Source organism: Cimex lectularius, unplaced genomic scaffold, assembly GCF_000648675.2.
Source record: "Cimex lectularius strain Harlan isolate CLEC.00 unplaced genomic scaffold, Clec_2.1 scaffold89, whole genome shotgun sequence".
NCBI classification, from domain to species: domain Eukaryota; kingdom Metazoa; phylum Arthropoda; class Insecta; order Hemiptera; family Cimicidae; genus Cimex; species Cimex lectularius.
The window spans coordinates 877,206-903,381 of record NW_019392722.1 but is presented as its reverse complement, the minus strand read 5'-3'; the positions used below and the strand labels follow the sequence as shown (position 1 = coordinate 903,381).

Genomic DNA, 26,176 nt, shown 5'->3' with positions numbered 1-26,176 from the left:
ATTTCCAAGTAGCGGAATGCTACAGAGGTAAACAAACAATATCATTTGGAAGAGGATTAATAAGTGTTGACATTCATACAAATGAGTAATCCTGTAAACGTAAACAGAATATTTTATATAGATTTTTTTTAATGAAAACTTAAAATCCTGCATTATTTTCCGGACAACCCGATAGCATTAGTTATGAAAATAAAGAAGGTCAAAAATTCTTCACAGCAGAAGAAAGAGAGTCTATTCATCTAATTAAGAACTTTATCAAATTGTTTTTGTGTTTTTTTTTTAATTTATTCGATTCAATTATTAGACTAATTTCATTTTTAACTTACAATCGGTATTAATCCTTAGTTTCGTCCGAATAATACAAAAACAAGAAGATAAAGTTTATACTGCATTTGCTAGCCGGATGTAAACGCAAGAGTATTGCCGTAGTATTCCGTTATAGATAGGCGAAGATTTATTACAACCGCGTATCATACACATTAGGGAAATAACATTAATTTACCGGAATGCAGGTGTCACTGCCTCGAGCTCATTTGCTATTCAAGGTTTATATCTCAGAGAGTATTCCACCGTGCAAAACTTTGCAGTGCATAGCTGCATAATTTAGCCTGTCCGAAAACCCCAGGGGCATTCTGTCAGAGAAGGCGAACGGAGAACCCAACCCAGGACGATCATTTTATGACGGTATGACGTAATGGAGCCCATTTTAACGCTATTAGAAACATGGTTAAAACATCCGTGATTCGTTTAAAAAATAGATTTTTCTAAAAATAGAAACAATAAAAGAACAGATAAAAATTTGAGAAACTTGCTAAATCAACATATTGATCAATCAACATTATATTCCGTGGTCCGATTGACCGAATAACTTCTTTCAATTAATTCATTTTTATGTAAGGTATCGATTGAGATAAAAAAGTCAGTGTCACGAGCGGGATTCGAACCCACGACCTTCGGCTAAATACACCTCTGCTCTACCACGTTAGCTTCACTAAATTCATAAGTTGAGGTTGAGATGGGACACCTTGTACAATTTGCTTTTCTGAAATTAAATCTTTTAGATGGAAAAGATTACAACAGATTGCCTTCCCGTTCGAAGCATTTCTTCATTTCTCCTTTTTCGGTGGTCAAGGATATAAGCAGGACGAGCACAATATGATATGTGTTTGAAGGTCTGAAGGTTGATGGACGTCAAGTTTGATTGTGTCCGATAATTCGGATATTCCTATCCTAGCTATTTCGGTCTTGGCAGATTACGGCATTTCGCCAGTGGCCAGGGGTATAAGCTGGGAGAGGACCTTCACTCTTCATTGAAGACCAAGCCCTGTGCACAAGATGGCAACTTTTTTAAAGGTTTGGAGGTTGATGGACCTGACCAACGAGTTCATTATACACACATCGGTTGTACAATTTCGACTATGTGGCATATACTCCCCGTTTTGATCTGTCAGGTTTCGGTATTTCGGCAATGGTCTGCCAGAGTTATAAGGATCAAACTCACCGTTAAAAGAGGCAAATTTATATTTTCGAAAGTTGTACTATTCCTCCCAGAAACATTGATACAAGGACATTATCAGTTATCTTTCGTCAGGTCTGTCAGAGGTATTCAGCATTTCGTAATCTTCAATGGTGCAGGGCTAGTCACAACGAAAATGCTATTGTCAAACTTTCGTATAATACATGCCCATAGTCACAAACACAGCACACCACAAGTAAATCTATATTTCCGAAATGTCTACCTTTAATAGGTCAGGGTTATAAGCACGGAGAGGCACAAACCCACTACAAACAGAAGGAAATCGATATTTCCGAAATTTCTACCTTTAAATCGACTGGATTATAAGCAGGGAGAGGGACTGGATTATAAGGAGTGTGAGATGGTGTCCGAGTGAATCGAAGCCACGATAGCCCAAGTGGTAGAGCAGCTGCGTATTTAGCCGAAGGTCGTGGGTTCGAATCCCGCTCGTGGCACTGACTTTTTTATCTCAACCAATATCTCACATAAAAATCTAGATATATTTTATTCTACTAACTTAAATACGATTAGAAGAAACTTAAGAAGTTTTACTTAACAAAAAAATAGAAATTATAAAAAATAATAATGACAGATCATAATAACAAATTATTTATTGTATTAATGGTTTCTGAAATTACGAAAATAATTTAGGCCCTTATGTTGAATTTGAAAAGACTTTGCTCAAATAAAATTTTATAAAATTTTCATGATTTATATTCTTTAGATAAGCTAAAAAGCGTCAAAACAAGTTTTAAAACTTGAATTTCGAGTAGTAACACATGGCGTTTGGGTCGTCAATAGCTCTAAAGGCGTCAGAGACGATTTCGTCAATTCAGCAGTATTGGATTTCATTCCCTGGCCTTGAAATTCTCTTAAAAGTCGTCCCTTAAAAGTAAACAGGGCATGTTGATCCTGGAAATGGGTCGAAGAAATTGCTGTCAACTCACTAAAGTTTTGCCATGTGTGTTGTCAGACATAGCAACGCTCAGGATCGTAAAGGGTACTGTAAAATAAATGAACGCTTTTACTGATATTTCAACTCTATTGTGGAACGAATAAAACCAGAAGAAATAACAGATTTCAGGGAGAGCTTTACTATCCCAAGTTAGAAACGTTCGCGGGTTTTTTTGTTCATTCAGAGTCGAATGCGTACTGGACAAAGAAAGCCTGAATCACAGGAATCGCTGGAGATTTTGTGTCTAGTAGCAGAGGACAGCGTGAACATTCAGCTTTAATCTACACGATTTATAGATCAAGAGTAATAAACTTTTAAAGATAAAAGCTGAAAATGATAGTTTCCTAAAAAAACGGCTCTATTAAAATCGGCGCTCTTTTCGGAACCATAAAATTTGCAAGATATGAAATTTGTTTTATTATTTCTAAACTATCTGCCCTTCTCATCTAGACATCATTTAGACATGGCGGCAGATTAGGTTTAACCTTCTTTCGAGGGGCGAGATACAATCTTTTTCATGGAAAATATATCAGCCTTTGCCTTTGCTGACAAATCCATGCCGCTACTTAGAACTCCAAAGCCGCCGGGGCTCAATTTTGTCTCCTTTTCAGACGAGCAGAGATTACAATCTTTGAAAATGTCCTCAAATGGAGTATGAATATTAAAAAGATCGTGACGGAAAAGAAACTACATAAAAAGAAGCTTCTTGTTGTGTTGCCAAACCAATAAAAACCAAGATGGCGTAAGAGATGGTGACAGATTTTACTATTGGGTTGTCCGGAAAATAATGCAGGATTTTAAGTTTTCATTAAAAAAAATCTATATAAAATATTCTGTTTACGTTTACAGGATTACTCATTNGTATGGGAAATTATTTTGATTAAAGAACATTGCTTTAAAGTAACTAGTTTCTTTTTTTTTGTTTAATACCAAAATCCTGCATTATTTTCCGGACAACCCAATAATTGGGTGACGGTTCCTTTAACATCCAGTTAAATTGCGGTGGTGATACTCATTTTATCTATCTATTTTTTAGTTTTGTGTTTTTACTTACGATTTCATTATTTGGAGCATTTGCTTCAAAATGTTGTGTTGAAAGGACCTGAAGTCCTTCCGGGCTGCTCGCCATTTTTCTGAAAAAGAAAATAATTTTTTTTTCTTACTAATAAAATCTTAATAGAATTACATGATAAACCGCTAATTTATTCATAAGGGATAAATGGTCCAAGGATACTATTAGTTTCTGCCTAAAATTTGAATAAAATTAGCGACCATCTGGCGTCTAGACACGTGGATAATTTGTATACCATGTTAGGAGTTAATTTGAGTTGGTTTCGAATTTATTCCCTTTTATTTTTCAACAATGACAATTTTTATGTCAATGCTTCTGTGCAATTTCGAACAAAAATTGAACTAATTTCGTGCCTGTTTCGCTCAGGGACTAGATGACTCAAAACTTGTGATGTCTATAACACAATAGGCGTTTGGTCATTACTCATTAGTTTTCACGATTTGGCAAAAAAAACCAAGCAAATTTTAAATTTTAACCAAGGATAAATTCGAAACTTTGGAATAATTGTTACAAATAATGCAAATAACTATAAAAACTATGTAATCAAACAGATTTGGTTATTCTACTTTTTTTACGAAGGTATTTCAAGTACGAGTTCAAATCTTCTACCTCGGGGTGGCGATGATTTTTAAAAAAGGCCTATTTGTATGTATGCAGGCTGGATTCGAACCCGACACCTTTACAATACAGGTATGGGCGCCTTGCCAACGCTTCCTAATCGTTGCGGCCACCGACGCCTCTCTTATACTTGATTCTTCTTTATTCTAAATAGCATAGAAAGAGAAGTATAATCTATCGGGTCGTAAAATAAATTCGTACCTTTTTTTGTAAGGCAAGGTCAATAAAAAAAAATTTTGAATAAATTTAATAAACAATATATGAACCAGTTTGTTTCATTACCTGACATCAACTATGTAATTGTGCAATTCCGTCATCCTTGAACTTCTCAAGTTTGTGAGCGATAGGCTCCTCGGTGTATTTTCTGCAGATTTCAAATGAAGTAAAGTTTACCTCATTAATAGTTTTGTAAAGCACGGATTAAGTGATAGTGTGAAGCCCAGCTAAGCTTCAATAATTTAACCCATCTGCAAATATAGGTGGAGGTTAGAATTTTGGTGTAAAACAATCCCCAGTCGTTTTTGGTAAATTGCTGGCTTTAATCGCTCCACTTGTGTTCACTAAGCACGAGAATTATCGATTTGGTTGGGGTAAAGAAGTTCAGTATTAAGTGTCTGTTTTCAGTATTAGAAGTACCGACCCCTTTGTTACTTACGAACACTCTGGATCAAACTTGACAAGAAAGCAACTGCCAAGTTTTCGACCTATTTTAAGGTCATCATAAGGGCAAAAACAACCTTAAATATGTCAATCTGTAAGCATATCAAAGGTTGCTTTTCCTTATTGATGACCTTAAAATAGGTCGAAATCCTGGAGGTAGCATCTAGATTTGCTTTTATCTTCAAGACCATAACTTGATCCAGAGTGCTCATAATTAAGCACCCTCTCTTAATAGTTAATACGGTTTTTGGAGCTGTAAACCGTGGGTCGCTGCATATTTCTTTTTTTTTCTCTCTGAACCTTGTTGTAAAGGACCAATAGTTCATCTATTATTAATATTTTTATATGTCGTTTACATTGCATTTTAGGACGGAATCGCAGAAGAAAATGGGGTTCAACAAATTCTTCTTAGTCAACATGTCACGACCCATATATCGCCCCGACAGACACATCTACGTGCTCTCAGATGCGTTGAAATGCTTGTATGAGATATGCTAAGAATGTCTGCGATGTCTCTGATGTAAGTGATTGTATGTTCTTTGTGACAAAAGTTTGAATTTGGTGATCACTAACGGTTGAAGGACGACCAGAGCGTGACTTCCAAATCGGAATTTCCACTTCTGAACCGAGCAAACCACTTACGGACGTCATCACTATAAATATTTTCCTAGCAATCTGAGCTGCTGTTTTCCCTTTGCTGTAGAAAAAAAACATTAAATTACGAAAATACAGTGTTTTTTTTTCATCTTGAATTATCAAAACACCAGAGCACCCGGAAAAAGTGTTCCGGGTATTATTTACAAGTGGGAAGGAGGTTTGAGGGGTAACCTAAAAAGACACGGTAACTGCTGAACCATTTTTGCTGAAATTTGGTGCACATGTTTCTCTATTATTATCCTCAAGTTTAACACGAGCTTTTTTAAACTTTTCGTCTAAGAAAAATCAACAGCAAGAAAACTTTCGAACATATTTTTATAATATTTAAGAATTTATTTCCCCAAATGTAATTTTTGTTTTCGGTAAAGCTCTCATAGAAGTGTTTAAAGACCTTTTATGTTACCGTACCTCAAGGTAGCGTGCTGGGGCCATTTCTTTATCTACTTTTTTCGAGTGACTTCCCAACCAACCCAGCTCTAAAAATAGCTCACTTTGTAGACGATGTCGCTGTACTATCTAAACACCACACCAGCCAGGAAGCCCGTACAGAGCTGCAGAACTTCGCGTGACCGGTTGGTGCAGAAAAGGAGGATAAAAGTTAATCCAAACAAGTCGCAGACTGTACATTTCACTTATCGCCGCAATGTGACAAACGAAGTCATCCAGCTACAGGGAGAACCCGTACCACTTGCATTATCTGTTCGCTATCTTTGCCTACAACTGCATCATAAATTAGTATGGGATGTGCACATTAAAAATGCTGTTACACGAACACCAGATCGGATTTACTCCTTAAAACATCCCCTGACCAGCCAAAATATACTCCTGCATATCAAACGCTTGATTTATCTAACAGTAATAAGACCGATTTGGCAGTACGGCTTCAATATGGTCCTCGGCATGAGATACACAAATAAACAAAATCCAAACCGTTCAGAATCGCATCCTTCGTCTCATAACTGCGGCCCCATGGTACGTACGCAACGTCGCCATTCACCGGATTTGGATATACCAGATGTCCGGACGGTAATGAAGGACTCATACGATCGGCACAATGAAAAAATACTGTCAAACCCTAATATCATCCACCAATTCGGGTTCCTTCATTCTATCCTGTGACCCTTCCCAACCCTTGGTTGCAAGGGGGGTATCCGGGCACAAAATAAAGGTGTAGTCCAGAGGGCGTGGCAACTTCTCTAAAGCACCAGCTGTACTCGTGTCGGCCTAGGGTCGGCATGGGCGGCGGGTGCCTTAGCAAAGTCACACGAGGGCCAGTGCACCAGATCCTGTCTGCATAGACGGGGGAGGGTGCATAACCATCTGTACCACGGTGTAACTGAAAAGTTCCAAATTCAGATCTAGTTAAACTGGGAACGGATTCGTGGTGACGACCCTGGCGGGAACTTAGACAGAGGCTGTCTTCTATTTGTGACCTTCGTGAAGCTTGCATATGGCCAGCGTTATTACCCTCGGCCTCACGGGAGACGGTGGACCGGACGACAGCGTATAGCAGTTGAGGACGCGATGATTATGCTGAATAGTCCCTCGAATGCGTGTGTAAGCTAACATCCCGGAAGTTTCTACGATCTCTCATCTTGAGAAACAAAACGTCCGATAAGGCCGAATAGGCCAGGTTCGGACGTTAAAGATCCTCTTGTCTTGTGACGAAGAGTTCTCGGGAACCTCATGTCACACCCTAACCCACTAATGCAGTATATCGCCAACATCAGCCACCCCCGAGACATCTAAGACGGTTAAAACGTAAAAGGCACTCTGATCTGGCTAACGAAACTTGAACAGACAAATGTGAAAAAAAAAAATTTATTGTTACTTATTTCTTATTTATTAATTTATATGTCATTATAGTACAAATCGTTGCTTCCTATTTTTAAATACTATATGAGGAACGCCGCTGGGTGTCTTACCTCACCACACGTTTCATGTCATTTTTTTTGTGTATAATATTATATAGTACCTACTCTGATAATAACTATAATGTACCATTGTACAAATAAAGTTCTTCAATAAATTTTTAAAAAAATGACTAAATGTTACTTTCAAGCACAAGCGTGGTGAAGTCAAATAAATTATTGAAAAACGAAGCTGATTTAGTTCACAATTTTTCGGGCTTGTAATACGGAAAACCAACTATAGATAAAAATGTTCTGTTTTATGGCTGTTCATGATTTTAATTTTCTGTGCTCTTCGTTCCTTCTCTACATGAATATTAAAATCCAATAAATAAGCACGATATTTCTATAGAACCTTATCGTTTTTATTTATGCCTTCTGAAATTAATAATATAGAGGAACAACTCTTGAACGGATTTTTAAAGTAAGGCGATTTCCCTGGACATATAAATTCACAAATTCCCATGGCTTTTCGTTATCTGATCTGTCAAATAGAACGAACGTCCGCTTTGTAACATAAACTCATTGTTATAGTGGTTCTTCCTGGTTGATTTGTTGCTTTTTCAAAACATCAACAGTATGCAGATTAGCTTTAAAAAAAGTTTTTATTATATTGCGACACAATTTCAATTTCCTTTATATATCACATGACTTTGCTAATAATCATTGTTATATTCGTAGAAATAAAAAGCATNGACATATTTCATTTACGGAAAATTTCAAGCTTCCTAATGAGATAATTTTCTTTTACTGGTTTCTGTTATTACAATGAATTATTATGCCTTTGGTGTTCATGAATAACATTTTGCTCATATCTGAAAATGTTATTCATGAACACCAAAGGCAAAATAATTCATTGTAATAACAGAAACCAGTAAAAGAAAATTATCTCATTAGGAAGCTTGAAATTTTCCGTAAATGAAATATGTCCTTTTACAGTATGAATACTTAATCTTAAGACTATTATGGCTAATAGGGCCATAACACTGGGAATAAATAAGGAAGGTCAACCTGACTATCAACTTAATCTTTTCCCATTGAATACTTACAATAATTTATGACTAATATAAACTAATTTAACTGAATATCTACATAGTTGTGCGGTTACAAGCTTGGATCATAATTAAATACATGAAGAGATTTCATTCAAGAGGCTGTCTTTGAACTAAATAGTTTTGCGAGATGATAAAAAGTATCGCAGGGTAAATTTGATGATCGATGGATAATTGTTAGATCAAAGAAGAACAACCTGATCAAACAATTGTTTATTTTTCGAGCACAACGTGTGTTTACAGGTTTATAGAAAGATTTTTTTTTTACTTTAAGTTTTTCACGATATTATAATATAAAATAGACCGAGGATAGTAATTAAAGCCCAATGTAGAATGCTGAGTGAATTTGTTCTCACGTGTGAAAGTGACGCCCCTTTAAGGATGGACGTGTCGGAATGCGCGGATCTGGCAATGCAAATCGAAGCCGAAGCCTTTAGGCCCGGAGGAATTTTTCATTTCCATTTTCCCTCGTCGATGCCGTGCCAAAAAGATCCGACGACCTAATGCTAATAAGGTTAGGGTTATTTTAATGATTCCAGCCTTGCAAAGCTCAGGAGAATTACCAGGAATCCTAGACCGGCTCAGGACACAGGGATAAAAACGGATAGTATATTTAAACTCCAAGCAAACTGTATAGATAGATCACGTAAATACAGCTGAGCATAAACAGGTAAACATTTCGCAGGAAAATGAGAAATAATATAAAAGCCTACATATAAAACTTAAGTCGCACTCAGATTAGCGAAAAAGCAAGCATCATGAAACTATAAAAGATTTTTCTCATGCGCATTATAGTTATATCCCGCATAATAAAAAACTGCCTTAATTCGAGAATCCCTATGGCGCATTATTTCAAAATTATGATGTATTTTTCCTCCCAAATTTGCACCATAAGTAATTCCATAGTAAATAATGTATTCCTAGACGAAATAAACTCCCATTGGCCGGGATTCTGTGCTATTCACAGATGGATCAAAATCCCAAGATGGTGTGGGCTGTGTGATCTATGATTCTAATTATAAAGAACACTACGAGCTTCCAAATTATAGTTCGATATATTCCGCCGAGTGTTGTTATCCTAAAGCCGGGAGCACACCCGATGCAACGCCATGCCACGCTACCCGATGCTACCCGATGCTACCCGACGCCATGTCACGTTTTGGTAGGGTGTGCGCATCTATTCGACGTCAAGCGCACGCCTTGAAGAATCACACAGCGTATATCACAAATCTCTATCACAATCGCAACGCCTCTTTTGTTCTTAATGCATTATTTTGAGCAAAACCGAGTAATAACTTGTTAGTTAAATTCGTTATACCATAAAATGGTATTCCCGTGTTTTGATCAATTTTCTACCAAAACCATTAAAATTATTTTTTTAAATAAAAACTAAGGAATTTTTGATCTCGGTTAATTTGGTTTATATTAAAATAAGTTTATTGTAATTAATATTGTATCACAATAATCACTATCATAATCGCAACGCCTCTTTTGTTCTTAATACACTATTTTGAGTAAAACCATATAATAAATTGTTAGTTAAATTTTATGAGCACAGCCACGTAATAAATTGTTACTTAAATTTAATTGTTGTAAATAAAGTTGTTCCGGTGTTTTGATAGATTTTCTGCCTAACCAGCATAATTAAATTTTTTTAAATAAAAATTCATGAATTTTTTATCTAGTTTAATTTGGTTTATATTAAAATAAGTATGTTGTAATTAATATAATGACAAAATTACATATACATATACATATACATACATTGAAATAAAGTACAAAAAATATGAGTGACCTGTTCTGACGCTACTCGACGAAAAGGATGTAAATTTTATGAGCAAAACCATGAAATAAATTGTTAGTTAAATTTTATGAGTAAAACCGTGTAATAAATTGTTAGTTGAATTCATTAAATCAAAAAATGGTATTCCGCTGTTTTGATCAATTTACTACCAAACGATTAATTTTTTTTTAAATAAAAACATGAATTTTTGATCTCGGTTAATTTGGTTTATGTTAAAATAAGTATGTTGTAATTAATATAACGACAATAACACATGTAGTTTGAATGAAAATATGAGTGTCCTGTTCTTTTGTCTTCGACTGTACTCGATACTACCCGACGAAAATCTGGACAGCGGGGATCGCAGAGCGTAGAGTAGGGTAGCATAGCATCGGGCCGGTGTGCACGGGGTATTACAATCTTATGAGAAAATGGATTTTGGACTAGCGTCGGGTGGCATAGGGTAGCGTCGCATGGCGTTGCATAGGGTGTGCTCCCGGCTTAAAAGCCATTAAGTCCACCCAAAAGAAAGCAAACCAAACAAAAATTCTAATTCTATGCGATAGTAGAAGTGCACTGCTAAAAATAAAACACTACATAAGAAACTTCATCGAATCCCATAATGCACAACCTCTACGTCATGAAGGAAAAATACATAAATATTAAACTGATTTGGGTTACTGCGCACTGCTGAATTAAAAACAATGAGATTGTCGATACCCTCGCCAAACAAGCTGTCACCGAACGGTCAGATACGAACGACTTTAAAATGGCGATCTCTGACGCTTTCACTAAAAATAAAAAACTCCATCGAAAAGTATGGCAGATTAGGTACTCTGAGTCCCCAAAAGGTAAATTTTTTGAATCTATTCAGCCAGAAATACCGTCATTACCGTGGTTTACAGGACGTACAAGGCCAAAAAGACTATGCAAAACCATCTGAAGTCTACGTTCTGACCATGCACAATGTAAAAAGTACCTTTACAAAATAGGACTAAAAGATAGCCCGATATGCGATGAGTGCGGGGAAGAAGAAACATGGATTATGAGCTGCCTAAGTTTCCAAACGAAACGGCAAAATTTTTCCAAAAAATTATCACGTTAGTTCCCCTTCCTATCAACTATTCAACGTTGTTAGGTTCTAAAAACTTAGCAGTGTACTTATGTATACAATAGTTTCTAAATTATATAGAACATAAGGTATAAAACATGATATGTCTAAATTAAAATTAAATAGTTAACATGGCTATGGCTGCAAAGGGGCTAATGTCAAAAAAAGGTTTTTACAAATTTTAATTCATTAATTCTCAAAAAACACAAGAAACAAGAGAAGAATTAGTTATAATCCGTTTTGCTTTGGCAAAAGGGTTTAAAAAAATTATAGAAATTTATCGCAAAGGCAGAAATGAAATGAGATGTTTATGATAGAAATTAGTATGATAGAACTTCAAACAGCCAAGTATAAACTTCAAGAAAAAAATTACAACAGTGTAAAATACATTGGATACATAGAGCTAAGAGATAAGAAACAAAAGACAAATTATTGACAATAAAGGAAAGCAAAATTTGGTAAAAACCAAGCGAATTATTTCGAATTTTCAAAGGGGAAGTTTGTGGTAATAGCAGAAAATTCTCTGTATTTCATCCAAATCTAGAAAGATCTTGATGAGGCAGGTTAGAATCAGAAGATTTCGAAGTTTTCTTTTTAAAAAAACATGCCCAAAATTTTCAACAAAAAGAAATGTATTTAGTTAAAAGATTTGTCAGGTTTTTTGCATCCAATGGTAATTTCCTTCATTTTCGTTCAGAAGAAGAACCGAATTTTTTTTTTTTTAATTATTAAATTTAGATTTCATAGGTTCCGAATAAGCTAATATAAGCTGCATATGTTTGATCATTTTCATATACTTTTTACAATTTTATCTTTTAAATCGTGTTTCTTTCAACTCTTGTTTAAATTCATTTGCATATTACAAAAAAATAAAACCAACTTCTTTTGTTTATTATTTATTCATAATTTTTTACACTACACTAGTACTATATTATGAAGCCCACCAAGTTTTCTCGTACATATCCTCCAACTTCCTTTTGGCTAAGGCGCTCAGTTTCGTGATTTTTGGGCAGCTTTTTAGTTATGCATTTCCATGCTTTATTTTATTTGCTTATATGCATATATATTGTTCTTTTGTGCTTCGGAACAAAATTTACCCGTTTTTGGGCCTTTTCTAAAAAATCACTTTTTCCCGCATAAATTGATTTTTTTCTCAGAATGTTATCAAATAATTTTGATGTATTTTTTATTTTATAATGATTAAGTAACATATGTTTTAGAATATTTATGACTAAGGAATTATAAAAATAATATACATTTTATTAGAATTTTTTTCAAGTTTACAAATGGACAATGTATTTCCAAATTTCACATGTTTGTCAAATTAAAATTACTTACTTTAGTAATATTTCATTAACCGTGACAGTTTGCCACACATTCGCAAATATGCATACGAAATTTTATTCAAATTGGTTTAATGGTTTTTGAGAAAAGTGGACAAATATGGAGGTGATCCCATTTGGATAAGTTGGACCCCCATTCAAGAGGAACAATTTGTGAATTAAGACCAAACTTCTCTTTAGTTCCTAGCTGATTGCTAAGGTAAAATAAAAATTTTCCGGTCTTAAGAGATAATAAAAATTATTTGAGAGAGGAGAGGCAGTGTACAGAAGTTTATTAAATCTTCAGAAGCAAAGAGAAACTTAAAATAAAATAAATAAAATCTACATATCTATAGACCTCGAGAAAAAGGAAATCCTTACCACTAAACAAGAGAAAACAAATTGTTAAAAATAAACAGGGAAATACAAAACAAAGGACGTAAATGAACAAACGTGCTCGTGCAAGTACAAACTACAGAGTACCAGGAATAAGATAATCTTCAAAATCAAGGCAGGAATGCTGGATTTAAATTTGTTAGTTAGAAGAAAAAAAATAATTCTAATTCAAATTCCCTGTTTAACATGAAACGATATGAACTGTTATATTTTTATTACTCAAAATCTACTACTTAAACTGAGAAAATGTTACAGTTTGTCTTGTACTATACAGCAAAAATTTATTAGATTATATTTCTTTTTTCGCTATCTAATATTTATTAATATTTATGGAACTTTTATGTACATTTAACCTTTTTAAGATTATTTTCGTTTTATAGTTTTTAAAAGTATTTAAAGCTAGAGTTCATTAAGAACCGCAAAGTTAATTCTTATCGAGATTAAAACTAATCAGAGCAGTATATCAATTTAATTAATTATATCGACTATAATTATCGAGACCAGCCTGAAAGATTGACCATGTGGGGAGATGGCTATCGATAAGCCGCTTACATAAATAAAAGTTTCATAATGTCTGGCCGTGGGAAAGTCAGCAGTTGGCATAATGCGCACCGGTTCGGTCGGATAAACGCGAAGTGGTTTTATCGCTTTGTAAGTCCAGCAACACCTTGTGAACTTTGCAACTTGTCTTCTATTCTATCTCTAGCCAATGTCTTACGTACCGGGGTGAAAACATGATTCGACATGAGATGAGATTACAAATGAAACATGAGTGAATCAACTTAATAGAGCGTGGATCAAGTAGGCCCAGAAAAGATGTTGCCTTTATTTTCACCGCATAAATCATAGTTTTTTTTTCTCAAGTGGACTGTTTTGTGTTACATAGATGTAAAGAACTCTAGCAGACTCTTCTAAATCAAAAATAGAAAAACATGAGATATTTTGGAAAATAAAAACTCCGTGGTTAGTACAGTAGTCTTTCTATGGATGGTACAGATGGATTGAAAATGGAAAAGAGGGCTTAGATGACCCATTAACATAGCACAACCCCTGGACCCGACACCATCAATTTTTGAGGTGAGATACATGCAATAGAACAGTGAGCACAACAATCCACTGGATAAAAAAAGGACTTTTTTTGCTTTGTTTTGGAACATTCACCAAGAGTACGGACCTATGAAATATCAAATTCCATTTTTTAGCATGACTAGAAATTCAAAAGCAATAAATAAATTACAAGTAACGAGAGCAATAAAGATTGATCAACACAATAAGTACTAAGAATAAAAAAAATCAGTGCGAAAACAACAACAGCAAAGGATAACAACAACATGAATAAATAAAGGTGCAGACCTACCAAATAACAAATTAAATTTTGACAAAACTAACAATCTGAAGACACAAACTAATAAATAAATAACAACTAACAGATGCAATAATTAACTATCAACTAATTACAATAAATACTACAGAATAAATACAGATCAAACGCTCGGGAAGCTAATAGCCGTCCTACGAGGAGGGGATCTCCACCGGCCGCAGAAAGCCATCCCCAGGGAGGCTCTCGTCCACAGTTTTACACAATTTAAAAGGCTACTGTCTTCATAAAACGGGTGTTTCTGAAGGATGTGGATAAAAACCATTTACAAAATATGACGCATTGTCCTATGGAAAAGTCCACATCCCCCCACATCACGGGGACTAAATGCCCAGCGCGTTTAGAGAGCCCGACCCGAGGACAGCTCCGCATCCGGGCTGAACACCAAGGGGATTGAACCGACCACTACCTTAACGATTTCACGTTTACACGTTGATGCCACTATTTTGTAAGAAGGAATATATAACCTGGTATACGTCCACTCTGTTAAGAGCAAGTAGGCTCTCCCAGCTGACCGGTTTGTTGATTTCTTTTATGTTGTACAGATTTTCAAGGAAGTCTATTCTGGTAGACTCGTATTCTGGACACTCTAAAATCAAATGCTTGATAGTTTCTGGTTGATCACAGGTGGCACAGTTTGGGGACGCTCTACGATTTATTTTGTGCAAATAAGCCCCGCAAATGTAGTGGTTGGTGCGTCCGAAACATTGAAGAATAAAATTTTTTGCATCCAAATTGGGATGTTGCAAACCATGGGATGGAGCGCAATTCTGGGTGTAGCGATTTGTAAAAGTTTCCCGCTGTTCCACTGTTGTACCAGTTGCGCCACTCCACTAACCAGTGTTTGTTTAAGGTACGTTTCGCATCTGTCTTTGGCAGGTTTATGTCCTGGTATTGTCCGGCTGTTGTCGCTCGTTTGGCTAACTGATCTACTATGTCATTACCCTTTTAAAAAGGACTTAAAGGTGCGTAGGTAAATATATTTCCAGACAGCCAAGCAGCATTGAAGATGTTATACCCCTCGTCCTCAACTCGAACTGGTCTAAGCATGCCTAATATGTTCAACTCCTGGGAAATCGCAACCAGGTACCTCTGATGAGGTTAGCGAGACTCGAGTAGATCAAAAGGCGGATAAACTAACAACTAGCAGCCCTACCCCTTTGGACCAGAACCGCTTATCAGCTACTGAAAGCTTTTCTATGTGGTTTTTGAAATACTTTTTGTTTTATTTTTAAATTAAATTTCCGCCCATGATCAGTTTCTTATTTTTTTCTTATAATAATACATTATATATAGTTTCTTTTAAAATATATATGACCATTTTGCATCGACAAGTCTCATGGCCATGATGGAAGAAACGTAAAAACCTTTTTTTCCAATTTTTGTAAATGATGGTTCTACAGATTTAAGTGTACATCATTAGGGGCGTCGGTGACTGTAAGGTAAAGGTCCTGGGTTCGAATCCAGCGGCCCTGCATTCGAACCCGACATACTTACAAATGGGCTTTTTTCAAAATCACCGGCACACCGAGGGTTGATATAACCTCTGTTCTTGCGAACCCTCGTAAAAAATTCTACATCATTTTTAGAAAGTACACATGTAAACTTTTTTTTAAGCGTAACTTTGCTGTTTATTTACGACATATAAACTTTTATAAGATCTTTCGACTTATAAAAATTTATAAAATTGTGTATACTATGTCAATTTTTGTTTAAATATTTACAATCGTATCGATGATTTTCTGAACAGCTCAATGTATTTACAATGTTGTAAATTCTAAATTTACATTATTAAAAGGTGTTACAATCCTTACCCGGATAAAATGTAAACAAGACAAAATTCCAAACCAATGATTATATCCCTGTAGGTATTATATATTGTAATATTTCAACGTTTTTATTTTTCATCGTATATTGAAATATGTAAATTACATTTAATCGTTGGTGTAATTATTTTTCATCGTATATTGAATGCATAAACATTGGAAATTTACGTGGGAATTATAAAAACCGCGGGGGAAGGGTCTCTAGAGCGTCCGGCTCTTATTTGCCACGCTAGCAGTTCTGGGTTCGAATCCCTGCTCAAGTGGTAAATAATACGTATTGCAAAGTGGTTTGACCCCTCGTCGGCGACACCCATGTTAAGATCTTCTGTACGACAGGTACTTAACTTACTGCTATTAACACTGGATGCAGGCTCAATCCGCAAGTTGAAAAAACGTAAAAATAATTACGTGATTACACGGAAAGTAATCATATAAGTGAAATGAACTTAGAATTTTATTAATTTCACGTAAGCCAGGATTTACAATTCTAATCTAGTAAAAATAAAAGTAAAAAGTAATTCCTGTCCTGGAAGGCTTAACGTCCAGCCACCCGTTGGTTGTCCCGGACGAGGCGTCAAACAACTTTAAAATCCTTTTTTCATATTATTCTCCATTAAAATTCCTTGGGCTATGCCGGGTTTCGCATCCAGAACCGTTAACATAGAAAATACGAAGCGAACGCCCTGACCACTAGACCTCAGCGGTCGCCTTATTGTAAATAATATTTATATTATTTAAAAAAAACTATTATTTTAAGTGTTCTCTTTGTAATTTGTTTTATTCTCTATTAATTTTTAAGTTTAAAAGCTTAAAAATAGATCGTATTGACACAATTTATTTTTGTGTAAACAATGTAAATTTAAATCTAGTGGCTTCTCAAAAATCAGTCCCAAATATTATTTTCAGTTGATCCTAACCTAAAATTTAAAAATTAACAATTTCTTCGAGAGTTTCTTTGCAAAGTTCCCGTTTTTAGTAGCTCTAAGCCGAGGGGTTTGCAAAAAAAAAGGCGTGTTAATTGAAATCTTAAGAAATCAGAGCGAGTTCAAAAATCGGCAAGCACATCTCCTGGAGAAAGCGTTAAAATGGAGCTTAATGTGATTAAACCGTAATCAGATGAGATCAGGCGGACCCAATGATGACATTATCTTATAAGTCGATTTTTTAACTGTTTACGAGTCTATGTGAAAAAGGTAGGTCTAGTTCAGAATCCAGCATAAAGTTAGGATTGATACCTGTAATAAAAAGCAATAGGATTATTACTTTGTTACAACAACAAAAAATATATGAAAGTGTATTATATACATTAATAATACATAAAAGTCATGTTCGGAAAGAGGTTTTTTTTTGGGATTGGTCTAATAAAAATCCATTTGCAAGTTGAACTCAGCTCAAAAAAGCATTTCAAAAAATGTCCAAGTATTGATGAGTCCATTTGAAATCGTTAGGCCCCTATTCGTATCCCGCTATTTATTAAAAATCAGAGATAATTTGCAAATCCCATTTAGAAGGCATAATTTTTTTTATCAAAATCGACTGGTGAATATAATTTTCCACGAATGTGCATTTCTGATTCTATCAACATTACTACTTATTGAAATGTATATTAAAAATCAGGGATAATTTGCAAATCACATTTATAAGGCATAATTTTTTTTAACCAAAATCGACTGTTGAATATAATTTTCCACGAATGTGCATTTCTGATTCTATCAACATTACTACTTATTGAAATGTATATTAAAAATCAGGGATAATTTGCAAATCACATTTATAAGGCATAATTTTTTTTAACCAAAATCGACTGTTGAATATAATTTTCCACGAATGTGCATTTCTGATTCTATCAACATTACTACTTATTGAAATGTATATTAAAAATCAGGGATAATTTGCAAATCACATTTATAAGGCATCATTTTTTTACTTAAATCGACGAATATAATTTTCCTCGAATGTGCATTTCTGATTCTATCAACTTTACTGATTATTAAAAATCAGGGATAATTTGCAAATCCCATTTAGAAGGCATAATTTTTTTTACCAAAATCGACTGTTGAATATAATTTTCCACAAATGTGCTTTTCTGATTCTATCAACTTCACTGTTTATTAAAAATCAGGGATAATTTGCAAATCCCATTTAGAAGGCATAATTTTTTTTACCAAAATTGACTGTAGAATATAATTTTCCACGAATGTGCTTTTCTGATTCTATCAACTTTACTGTTTATTAAAAATCAGGGATAATATGCAAATCCCATTTAGAAGGTATAATTTTTTTTACCAAAATCGACTGGCGAATGTAATTTTCCACGAATGTGCTTTTCTGATTCCATCAACTTTACTGTTTATTAAAAATCAGGGGTAATTTGCAAATTCCATTTATAAGGAATATTTTTTTTAACCAAAATCGACCGTTGAATACAATTTTTCAAGAATGTGCTTTTCTGATTCTATCAACGTTACTGTTTATTAAAAATCAGGGGTAATTTGCAAATCCCATTTAGAAGGCATAATTTTTTTTACCAAAATCGACTGGTGAATACAATTTTCTGATTCGATCAACATTACTGTTTATTAAAAATCAGGGGTAAGGAGATTTTGAAAGAAGAAAAAACTCACGGTTCCTTCATCAAGCTATTCCAACGATTTATTGTATTGTCAGCAATTGTTTTGACCTAATTAAAATTTGCCAATTTCCAAGTCAGTACAAATAACAGCAGAAGAAATTAATCATCGGTAAAACTTGTCCGATAGAGATTAGTAATTTCCTGTTTACAATTTCTAAGATCTAAGTCGAATAGGATGAAACAATTACATCGACAAGGGCAGGTCTTCAGCGAAGATCAATAGGATTCGAAAAATTCGCAGGTTCGCGTGTTCTCGTCGAATCACGGAAAGGATTTCCGGACTACAGAAAATTCATTCCAACGATTACCTGATTCCCGTTGACGTTAACTATTTCTACGAGTCGAAGAATTATTTTATGCGTGGGCCACGGCCATGTTAGAATCGGCGCGGTTTAAAATTCCGACCGGTCAATTTTTATAAGTTCTGTCCCGATTTCGGATTACTGGGTCATTTGACATTTTACTCGAGGATGGAACGGCCAAGGTCTTCGCCTCCGCACCATTCACAAGGATAAAAATCAGGTGGCTTTGCAACAATAGGGCCATCACCTTCCCGCCCACGCCTTTTCTTCGCCTGGACTCGTCCCATTCATCGACCATTATTACGAAACCTGAAATATGCTTCCTCTAGCCAACAAAAGCAATTATGACTGTAACAAAAAATAAATAAAATAGAAGTGTACTATTTGCACTAATAGCATAAATCTTTATAAGGAAATGAGAGATTTCAAGGATGATCCTTCAGGCGATTTTTCTCTTTGAAGTCCGTAACAAAGAACAAAGACTTTTCTTTTATTTAAGTATTTTTATTTTTACACGGAAGTTCACGTAAGACAAACAGATAATGGTAATTAATTATATAATACAGGTGCTTATTACCTGGAACTTTTTATTATTTTATAAATTAATTTTCTAATCTTAACAACTTTTAAAGAACTCATGTTGAAGCACAGGGTCACTTACTGGGTCTAAGTTATTCAAACGTGAGGAACTCGGACCAAAACTCATCATCAACTCTAATTTTTAACGGCCACTAAATACTACACATTTCTAACTTTTAAATATATTATGAATCAGGAAATACAAAATATATTCTCAAGATGTGTGGTGATTAGTGACCGTTAATCGATATTTATTTAGAAATCGTGAGATGCGGTCTGGTGTGATGTAGATTTCAGAAAAACATTTTCTTTATCGTGCCAACGTTTCGATCTTTATTGAGATCATCTTCAGGACTCAATGTGTTTTTCTTCTGTGTAATTGTTCCATTCTTGCGTGTCGTGTCGAGAGGGCCAAAACGTTGGCACGGTAAAGAAAATGTTTTTCTGAAACCTACATCACACCAGACCGCATCTCACGATTTCTAAATAAATATATTCTCAAGGTACTAGTTTTTTAATAAGGTATTATTTTTTCATTTATTACTCTATGTCAAACATCGCATGAGGCGTAGAGTAGTTTATGATTTCGGATTCACAAAGTGCTCTGTTAAGGCATTAAAGCACCTACCGACAAAAGTCCAAAAATAACATTTACCATATGGCAACCTTATGGCGGATAAAAATTATACAGACTAAAGGACATGCTGAGGTAAAAGGAAAAGAAAAAGCCGATCATCTAGCAAAGAAGGCAGTCATAGGTTCGTTGGTTTGACGAGCTCTGATGTAGCCCAAATAAAAAACAAGTTCACTAGTTTTCGTGGTCCGCTTGACCATGTATCTTTCAATTAATTAATCTGTATTTATGGTATTGGTTGAGATAAGAAAGTCAGTGTCACAAGCGGGATTCGAACCTACGAACTTTGCACGCTGCTCTACCTCTTGAGTTATCGTGACTTCGATCCACTCGGACACTAACTTCCCATCTCAATTTTAAATACAGATTAATTAATTAAAAAAAGAAGTATTCTACGCATGAAATGGAATTTACAGTGTCTAATTGGGGAAAAAAGGAAAGTTCTATGGAATCTTCCAACCAGAGGTACATTTAAACGCTGGGGATGGTTAGGGATGGTATACCGGTATACGGCATACAAAGAAAAAAGGTAATTCTGCTCTACCATGCGCAGGCTAAGGTTCAACCACCATCGTTAGGATCTCACCTTCGCCGTTTGGGATCAAGGATTCAGATCAAAGATTCCTTTGCCAACGGTGCCAAACAGGAGCGGTCAAGGACACAAACCATGTTTTTTAACGTGCCCCTGCTGGAAAATGAACGTTGGAACATATGAGAAAATTCTGTATCGCTACCTGCCAACCTACAGGGTACTACAACATCCCTACACCTTTCGAAACATCTTAGATATTAATATAAACTGTATACATATATTAATACGTTAAAGTATGTTTCTTAAAGTAAAATAATGTGCTTACGAACTGTGTCTGTCAAATTTATTAAATAAAAGGCAATAATCTAATAAAAAGAACAACTCAAGGGAATAAAAGAATGAAAAAGTACCTTTTTCAATAAACAAATAGGAATAATCCATTGTATGTAATGGTCTATTGATCAAATTACTTCTTTCAATTAATCAATAGTTTTATGTAAGGTTTTGGGTAAATTGAAAACGTTAGTGTCACGAGCGGGATTCGAACACACGACCTTCGGCTCAATATTTCTCTTGAAGTCACGATAGCTCAAGTGGTTAGAGTAGCGGCGTATTGAGCCGAAGGTCGTGGGTTCGAATACCGCTCGTGACACTAACTTTTTATTTCAATCAAAACCTTGCATAAAACGATTAATTAATTTAAATAGGAATAATGTTTTACTATAGTATAAATTAATAATAAAAAAAAGAAAAAACTACATCAATAACCGATTGCCGATGAACAGGCAATATGATTTAAAAATAAACAAAACCATTAAATATACTTTTTAGACATTTGAAACATTTCTAAAATAATCTCCTTATTAACTTAAACGGGAAGTGAGAGTAAAAGAAAATAATAAAATAAAATCAGCTTTAATAATTAGGGCCTAATTCTTTCCTTTAAATCCAAGCTTCCTTCGCCAAATTTACAAAACCGAAACAATGAAAAATTACTTAAAGTAAAAATTAAGTATTCACTTTTTAATGTGGTAGAGCCTAAATGAAATCTGAATTCGTCTAAATTTGGACTCTCTGCAACAAATGAAAAAAGGATAGGAGGGCTAATTGCATAAAGAGAAGGTCGGAACCTCATGTGAGATTTTAATTAAGGTGAAGCACGAGCGAAAGGAATAGAGGAAATTTGAGTATTATCTGATATATTAAAGAATATGAACAACGAGAGCTTTACATAGTAAGAATCTGGAGGAATTTTAAGCTTGAGACAAACAACTGTCAATGTGAGAGATTCAGACATATTTTGGACCAGGCAAAACCGGCCATAAAATTTCCCAGATTAAAATTTGCACTGAGCTAAAATTTAGCCAAAACCTTCCAGGAGGTTACAGTAAACTGTATCTAATCTATTTTGTTTTAGGAAGCCTTTTGTTTTGAGAAGATTTATAAACATAAGAGGTTTGCAAATTTCATGAGTTTAATAAAATGAGGTCAAGCGAAGTCTCAATGTCATAAAATAAATTAATTAAGGAAGTAATTCTTTCCTGTATCTCCAGGCTTCCTTCCCAAAATTAATTAATTAAATAAATTTTATCACTTTGCAGTAAATTCAAACTGTTTTTAGCCAATTAAGATTGTTTATAAGATACGTTTAAGAACAAGCCTAAAAGTGCTAGGGATGAGATTAGGCCAGATGGAAACGAATTAGAAATAGATTTAAGGGTTGTAAATTAATTTTTATATCGAAATATTTATATTCATTGACCATTTCAACGGAAGAGCTCTTCAATTGTCAACGCTCGTAAGCATCAAGACTGCCTTCCCTCCAAAAGACCTTAACCCGACATCCTAAGATTAACTGGAAGATTCCAGTAATCACAGGAAACGTCTCCAAGGCATTAACAAAATTTTGAATTGCATCCAGGACGTCAGCCAGGATTATTATCGAAAAAAGAGCGAGTACAATAACGGACTCAGGCTACAACCCTGCCTAACATGCCTAACAGCAGAACCCACCTCAAAAGACCTTTATTACTTCTAACAGCAGATATAGAGTGTGGCAATAATAATTTTTATTATGGTGAAAGTTTTTACTAAAAAAGAGAGGTTTCTATGTTTGGAGTATTGCTCGTGCCTATCAACTTATTTTTTTGTAATATTATTTTTTAGTTGGTAGAAAGTATTAAATTGAGGGTAAATATCCAAACACAAATGTTATTGCTTGATTTTTCTAGTAAATTGATATCTTGACCATATTAAAAGCTGGGTAGATTGTCAATTTATGTTTACTGTAGACCATTTTTTGATAGATGCTAATACTCCAGTTTGTACTGACTGTTTCCTTTTCAAAGTAAAATGTCTCTTGCCAAAATCTGTAAGTATCAATCCCTTTTAAATAAATCCCATACAAGAAAGTCGATATTTAAGATCAGTTTAGGTTTATTTCACCATAGTTGCTAGCAAAAATCTCCGGACTAATTTAATTTTCGGTGATTGTTGCTTAGAGAATGCTATTTTTTCTACCATCGTGATACATTTACGTACTTAATGAAGGCACTTTGGAGTGCAACGAAGATAATTATCGTCTCATCATACGTATAATTAATTAAAACTTAACTACCAAATTAATGTTTAAATACAACCAGAAAAATCGCGGACTTTTGGTTTATTCGTCTTCTTCTTACCACGAGCATTCTTAGAGCCCTGTAAAGTTTCCTTGTCTAATTTTGGCATCAGTAGATTCAGCGGAACAAAAGCTTTTTCTTTTTACACACGATCTATTCAACACGTTTACAACATGTAGCGGAATAGAAAATAGAATAAGACATCGAATTTCCTATACGATCTTCGTGTAAGAAAAATTTATTTTAGGCGATGATGACAACAAGTGTATAATAAAACGTATTAGTATTAGAATTAGCATAATAGCAAATACACTTAATATGATGGTTCTTGAGTACAAAAAATAGGATCTTAATAATTTAACTTCTTAATCTTAATCGCATAAAACTTCTTAATATTTAGAAAAGGTTCAAACAAGAATAAGAATTTTTGATTAACGTTATTTTTTATTTTATAGTTTATTTGAACAAGAAAAAACGAGTCTTTCCGGTTTGATGGGAATGTTTAGTGACAAAGATGAAATCGTCAAATTTTAACGGCAAGAAGTGGCTTGTAATGGGATATTCCTGAATTTTTTACACACGATTTATCTATAGGTCCTGGGTCCTGTATGGCCTTGGTTTTCAAAAATATGGATTTGACGTTTGGATAGATTTTAATGAATCTGAACATCATGTTCTTCTGGACGTCAGACCTCGTTGAGGTATTTTCCTTATGGCGTATCTGCCGGTAAAGACTGGTGGAATTATTAAAACTTAAAAAAAAAAAATAATAATAATAATAATCCTTGAATTTATTGGAAAAACGTGGTATATGATAGAAAGACACAGACTGTTTCATATAACCGCCGTGTGCTATCTAGCGGCATTGTGCCACAGTCAAAGGCGTGCTTCACGAATCGAACACCAGTGGCGAGTCCAACTTAATAAAATGCAGCCAACAACAAAACAAAGTAAAACACTAGAAAAGAAATTATAAATGCACTGGTAACATGAATTTCGATGTTCATGTAACGTGGAATCCCCACACAAGACAACTTAACAGAAGGCTTGGAAAACTACGAAGACTCAAGACCAAAATCTATCCTGACCGTCTTGACCGATACATACGTATACTGATATGTATGATGATGATTTATTGATTTCTGAAGTTTAATTATTACTATATAATAACACATATAATAATTAATTAATATGTATATATTGTATTAATTATAAAATTTAATTATTTTATGTATTAAAACATAAATATTGAAATTTATATATTAATATATATTTAATTAATTAATTATCAAATTTAATTAATTTATGCATTAAAGTATAAATATGGAAGTGTTATATATTAATACTTATATTTGGCATAATTAGAAAATTTAATTAATTTATGCATTAAAACCTAAATATTGAAATGTTATATATTAATAACTATTTAATTCATTAATCATAAAATTTATGCATTAAAGTATAAATATGGAAGTGTTATATATTAATACTTATATTTGGCATAATTAGAAAATTTAATTAATTTATGCATTAAAACCTAAATATTGAAATGTTATATATTAATAACTATTTAATTCATTAATCATAAAATTTAATTAATTTATGCATTAAAACAAATATTGAAATGTTATATATTAATAACTCTATTTAATTCATTAATTATACAATTATTTAATTTATGCATTAAAGTATAAATATTGAAGTACTATATTTTAATACTTATATTTGGCATAATTATAAAATCGAATTAATTTATGCATTAAAACATAAATATTGAAATGTAATAGTATCATTCCTATTTAATTGATTAATGATAAAATTTAATTAATTTGTGTGCATTAGTATTATCGTTTAATATTCTATACTAATAATTATAATTATACATAATGTAATATATTACATTATATAATTATAAAATATCGGACATATTTGTATTACTTATACAATTTATTAATTAAAAATATTAGTTAATTTGTGTGTTAGTATAAATATTGAAATGTTATGAATTAATATCTATTTAATTCATTAATCATCAAATTTTATTAATTAATGCATTAAAGTATAAATATTGAAATGGCATATATTAATACCTATATTTAACTTATTAATTATAAAATTTAATTAATGGATGCGTTTAAGCATAAATTTTGAAATGTTATATATTAAAAACTATATTTGATTCATTAATTATAAAATTTAATTAATTAATGCATTACAGTATAAATATTGAAATGTTATATATTAATACCTATATTTAGCTTAATAATTATAAAATTTAATTTTGCATAATAATTAATGCATAAATTAATTATGCATTAATGCACTTTAATGCATAAATTATTGTATGCATTAAAGTAAATATTGAAATGTTATATACTAATATCCCTACTTAATTCATTAATTTCAGATTTAATTAATTAATGTATTAAAGTATAAATATTGAAAATTTATATATTACCTATTTTTAATTCAATTATAACCTTTTTTTGGTAAAAGTACTGATTTAAATCAGTATTAAATATTGGAGTGTAGAGCACGAATATTACATGAGTGTTAAATTAATAAAATAGGCTGTTTTTTTCAAAATTCAAAAACTTGATTGAATACATTAAAGGGGTAG

At 33.5% G+C, this 26,176-nt stretch overlaps 1 protein-coding gene across 3 annotated transcripts in view; it reads right to left on the bottom strand.

Moving 5' to 3' along the window:
- Positions 1-26,176, bottom strand: part of LOC106663643 — a 303,217-nt gene that overhangs the window by 219,051 nt on the left and 57,990 nt on the right. For all 3 annotated transcript variants that reach the window (XM_014388633.2, XM_014388635.2, XM_024226677.1), the window contains exon 4: positions 3,526-3,604. In XM_014388633.2, the coding sequence (XP_014244119.1) occupies positions 3,526-3,600 (75 nt within the window). In that variant the 5' untranslated portion in view covers positions 3,601-3,604. The remainder of the gene's footprint in view (positions 1-3,525; positions 3,605-26,176) is intronic.